Here is a 5,391-nt window from a genome sequence, read left to right on the forward strand (position 1 = left end):
CAGCAGGAAAGATACCAACACGAAAAGGCATAAAACACCAAAGATCAAAAAAAAAAAAAGCAGAGAACTGAAAGGCAGCAACATTGAAAGTCATCTTCAGGGAAGAACAGAGACTCATCCTTTCCCACGACTCATGACCACGCGGCCAGCAATGACTTTTGGGTGTCCTACCATTAACAACGAGCATATTAGTTCAGTAGTTACGCTAACAACCTGTTAGTCCTGGCTACTTGTACAGTGCATCTCCCAATAAATAATTGCCCTAAACACTCTTAAATAGCCTGTACTCTGCTTGCAGAGTTGCTCTGTGCGCAGCAGTTGCTAAAATGTAACTTGTGTTTAGCTCCTTCCCTACGAGGATCAAGTTAAGTTTATCTTTCTCCTTCCACTATCCCATCCTGTTAGGTTTGCTCACGTGAGGTGTAACCTACTCACCTCTTGTTTGGACAGTTTCCAGTCATCATTAAGATCCATTTCTTGGAATGATTCATGAGACCTCGGTCCATTCCTAATTTCTAAAAGGTCAACGTTGAAAATCAGTGTGCTTTCAGGTGGAATTTTTCCTGCCCCAAACAGTGAAGATGGAGAGAAGTTAAAAACAACCACATATTCAGCACCATACAAAAGCCATATGCGTTACAGCAATGTTCCTGTAATCCTACTACTTCCAAAGCCTCTTGTGATTTGAATTAACAAGGAGAAGTATCTGTAACAGTGGTAAGCATAACCATTTCAGACTGTAGCCTGGACCCTGAGCAGCCGTTACAGCACAAAGGCAACTTTAGATGCAACTGATTTTGTTGAAGACTAGTACGTGCTGATGTGAGTTCATATTCAGCAATCATCGTTGCAGGTTTATCAGACCATGCTCTTGACTCTTTCTTTTTCCATGGGCAGAGGGAGATAAAGTGGAAAACAGTGAAGGAGACTGTACAGCCACGACAGTGGCCACGACGGCAACATACAGCCAAGACAGATGGACAGGGTAGCAAGAAGGGAGAGTTCAGCCCTCCTGATATATCACAACCCCGCCAGTCTCCAGATTCCTCTCCACTGTCAACTGACACCTTGTACCTGCTGTTCTGTCACTGGAAAACTCTTCTTGTGGAGGAAGACAGAAGGGCAGCAACGTTGTCAGTATCCCATAGCTGTCTCTCGACTAAGTATGTAAACCTGCTTAAAAAACATGTGGTAGCAACAGGCCATTTTTGACACAGGTGAACAGACTTAAAATTTACCAGTAGTGCCAAAGACCACACCACCACCACTCAAAGACTTTAGTTTATTAGGCATTGGCTTTTACAGCAATACGGTATGTCTTCATTGATGATGGGTGAAGCTGCTGTCAAAGATCTTTTAGCACACCACTTTGCTCCTCATACTTAGAGAGGTTGAATAGGTCGAAATACATTCCTATATTGGATGGCAGCACCCCAAAAAATATTCCTGTGCCTTGAGAAGATAGGGAAAAAAATTAATCCATGTCTACTATTTTGGAGCTATGGTGTTAAATACTCCCTGAGCTGCAGCAAACAAACAGGCTTTTAGTTTTTTGGGATGAATACATGTGCAGAAACTTCTGGAAATATAGGGCACAGAGGCCTGCTTAGAGTTTGGAACACGGGTAATTTTTCTGACTGTTACAGAAGAAGGCATCCGACTCATTATTCAAGTAAGACAGCAAGGAAAGTGGTAGGCTAGTGAAATCATGTGCATTGAGAGAAAGCATGAAGAAAATGGAGTACACCTGTCTTCAAGGGCATAATTTCAAAATAGCAACATAATTATGTTCAAATACTTCAAAGTTTTCCTAAAGCAAGTACTTTTTTACAGCAGTTAGCAGTGTTTACTTCTTGCACTGAACACAGAGGTGAGGCTTACAAGTGTCTGAAGGACTGCCGTAGTGCTTTACATATTAACCAAGGCAATTAGGCTTGTGATGACTATGTCAGCATTGCAAATGTAAATTACAGCATTGTAAACTTTGCAGAAAAATTTACAGTTGTGTCCTGCATACAATCAACTAACTGACTACCACAAGTTTCCTGCTCTCTGCTTGAAATATGGTCACTTCTAGTACTATCTCTTGAAACCCAAACCAAGGCTTCTAGAAGAATGGTTTTTAAAAGGATACTTTCAAGAAAGCAGGGGATGGAGTATGCTTTATGCATGTAGTACTACTTAGCCAGTGTTCAGCCCTACTTGCCAGAAGATAAGGACAGGAAAACACTCCTCATTCCTAAAACAGTCTCAGATTAATGGGAGAGGACAGTAGGAGGAAGGATATGTTCCAGGACATTTACCCTTTCTGCTTTGAAACCTTGCATTACCTTAGGTCATTTGTGTTAACTGTTGTCATGACAAAATATTTCTAATAATTGCTCAAAAAAAGTTAACTAAAACCAAGCCCATGAAGCAGAAGTAGTAACCATCCTGCATCACTGAAGCTGTCACTCATTTAACTGCAAATTCCAGATCTGTTGCTCCCATTAAAATAAGAATTTGGAAATGTTTGAAAGGAAAAACCCCAAACACCACTAGTAGCAGACAGATTGAGAAAACACTACCAACAATGCTTCAACCTGTCTGTAACACTGTTCAATGCACATTCAGTGGATGCCCACATACCTGCTTATCTTTCTGTGGATAACAGGGACCACTGCCCAAATGGAAAACAGCTATATAAAGGGAAGAATGAAATGTCCCTATATGGAGAAATAAACCGTCACTTTTCACTGTACTAGCTAGGAACCAGTTGGGCAGCAGTACAGGGAGGTTCTTAGGGTTCTAAAAGAAACCTGCAAGTAAGGACGAGACTTGCACATGCACATTCATGAAGTATTACCACAAACACAGATTCAACAGCCAAAAAGCCAACTGTTGCCTAAGCAACCACTTTCAGCTTGACTGTAGAAAGATGGGGGGAAAAAAACAAGGCAAGGGGAGGAAAAAAAAAAAAAAAAGCAGGGCACTGTTGAGCACAGCACTAACAGAAAAAACACTCTAAATATACAGCTCAGCTGCTTCCATAATGTACTGGGTTTTTTACTGCACTCATCACATACCCACTTAATGGTTATTTCTCCAAAAACACATTAGTGAGAAAGAGCTCCTGACTCCACCAATTTTCTTATTTAATGGAATCAGACTGGAAACCTTGAAAGCTTGCTAACCTCTTAGGCCAAGAATAACAGTTCAATATAGAGAGATTAAAAACAGTTAAGGAAAGTGAAGGATTTCAGGTTTTACCTTTCCCTTCTTTTCCATAAGCAAGGGCTGGTGGAATAGTTAGCTTCCGCTTCTCTCCCACACACATGTCCTTCAAACCTTTGTCCCAACCTTTGATAGCTTCCCTTATGCCAAGTGTAAACCACATAGGTTGACCATTGTTATGCTTGTGACTGAAAAAGAATGAAACAAAACACTTTGTCTTTAGACAGCCAAGTTCCACAAAAAGCACAAAAGGAGCAGATAGAATATGCTCACAGCACCGCCATATAATTAAAAAATACGCCACTATTTGACACCTTGGCATCTCTTAAATGAAAGACCTAGACTTTTAAAGTCTTTAAAATTTGTGCCTTGCAAGGTTCCTTAAGAAGAGAAAAGAAATAAAACAACATCTATACAGTGTGTTTACAACAACACTGAGCAACCTGGTTCCCCACCTTCACTTCCCTGATTACCTATTTCCACTTTGAAACTGATCAGCAGAGAAGAAAGGCATTTCTACTCAAAAAATCTACTTTCAAGGCCATGCATATTCTTTGGTAAATGGCAAATATACAATGTGCCTTATAACATACTTAGAAGAATCAGCTACAACTCTTCCAAAAAAAGCCATTAGGAAGAAAAATAAAACAGAACCGCTACACGACAGATAGTCTAGAAAAACAAACAAATGCATGCACAACGTTCAAGTTTAAAACAGGCAGACAAGCCCCTTTTCCAACTTAACTAGGTGGTACACCAGGACTACTTTCATTCTACTGACAGACACGGAATTTTAAAAGCTTGATTTACTAGTCATGCAGGAAAGGTGCTTAATAAGAAAACAGAGCACTTACAAAAGTTAGTCAGCAGCAAAAGCTTAAAGAGTGTCACTAGAACTCCTTTTAGACAGGCAGGTTAACTACAAGAGAAAATTAGTGAGATTTTAGTTTAAATCATGTGCAAAAGTATAAACATGCAAAACATTGTCTTTTTTTTAATAAAAAAAGAACATGTTCCACAAAAGTAGGCTTCAGACATAGGCTATAGATACTTGAGCATTTTGCTGTCTCCTGCTGTTAACACTCCGATGATGTTCTACAGGAAAGGCAACATTAGCAAGTCGTTGCAGGCTCTTAGCAGACTCCCTCGAATTTCTGGCTCTTGCTCCTATTTGCATTACCATGGGTCTGGTATGTTGATCTGTCTGGTCGGGGGCAGGTGAAAAATATGCGCTTTCAGTAATGAAACCTTGTCATTGTGCTGCCAGTAGTGGCAAGATATATAAACCTTTTTTTTTCCACTTAGAGGCAGATTTCTTCCCTAGAAGTTTGCTTTAGAAACGAGACAGAAACTCGCGCACAGAAGACTTACTAAACTGCTGAGATCATATACCAAAACCTGCGTCTAAATTGCAGAGAACAATGCCTAACATCCCCACTTTTTAACAAATACCACACGGCTCTACTTTCTACAGACTAAACCAAAAACTAAGTAAGATTTATTTCATAACCTCGATCTTGCAAAGGTAAAGAGGATAAGCTTTACTGTTGGTGTTCATCTGAAACAGCATCCGGAGTCAGTGCTTCCTGCGCTGTCGAAGTATAAAGGCAAACTTTCTGAAAATAGGTGGCGGTGGAAAGGGTCCAACTGACAAGACTGTGCAGCGTTAAGATATCTTCATTCAACAACAAATAAATTGTAGAGCATGCTATGAACACGCACGCATTGCTTTTGCTTACTTGCACACAGGTAAAGGAACTTCGGCGTCTTTTGGGAGGGAGAGGTAATTGTTAAAATAAAACAAAAAAACACCCGCCCGCAACACAGAGCTATCTCGCAGTCGGCCTGCGGGCCGCTGTGAGGGGTCCAGGTTCAGGAGAGCACTGCCTGAGGAGATCACCTACATTAAAATACTTACCTCTAGAGAGATACACGTACAATTCCCCGCGCAAACTCATCCACCACCCGCTCGAAGGCGAGGCGCCCAGGGCGAGCTACTTACGTGGAGTGAAACATGGAGCCGTCCCTCTCCAAGTAGCCCTCATAGTGAACCAGCATCATGTCCCCCCACTTGGTCCTCCTGTGGCAGAGGAACGGCTTCTGCAGCACCTCCACCGTCACATCGGCCGCGGGGATCAGCGCCGCGGCCGCGCAGCCCAGCGCCGCGCCCAGCAGGGC

The 5,391-nt window shown here is 41.7% G+C and overlaps 1 protein-coding gene across 1 annotated transcript in view; it reads right to left on the reverse strand.

Annotated features, from left to right (window-relative positions):
* Window positions 1-5,388, reverse strand: part of FKBP14 (FK506 binding protein 14, 22 kDa) — a gene marked incomplete at its 5' end in the record, with an annotated part of 7,102 nt that extends 1,714 nt beyond the window's left edge. The window contains 3 exons of the mRNA XM_010142310.1: window positions 436-563; window positions 3,250-3,401; window positions 5,216-5,388. Of these exons, the coding sequence (XP_010140612.1) occupies window positions 436-563; window positions 3,250-3,401; window positions 5,216-5,388 (453 nt within the window). The remainder of the gene's footprint in view (window positions 1-435; window positions 564-3,249; window positions 3,402-5,215) is intronic.
* Between the last annotated feature and the right edge of the window lie 3 nt (window positions 5,389-5,391).

The sequence above is a fragment of the Buceros rhinoceros genome, unplaced genomic scaffold (assembly GCF_000710305.1).
Source record: "Buceros rhinoceros silvestris isolate BGI_N320 unplaced genomic scaffold, ASM71030v1 scaffold7668, whole genome shotgun sequence".
NCBI classification, from domain to species: domain Eukaryota; kingdom Metazoa; phylum Chordata; class Aves; order Bucerotiformes; family Bucerotidae; genus Buceros; species Buceros rhinoceros.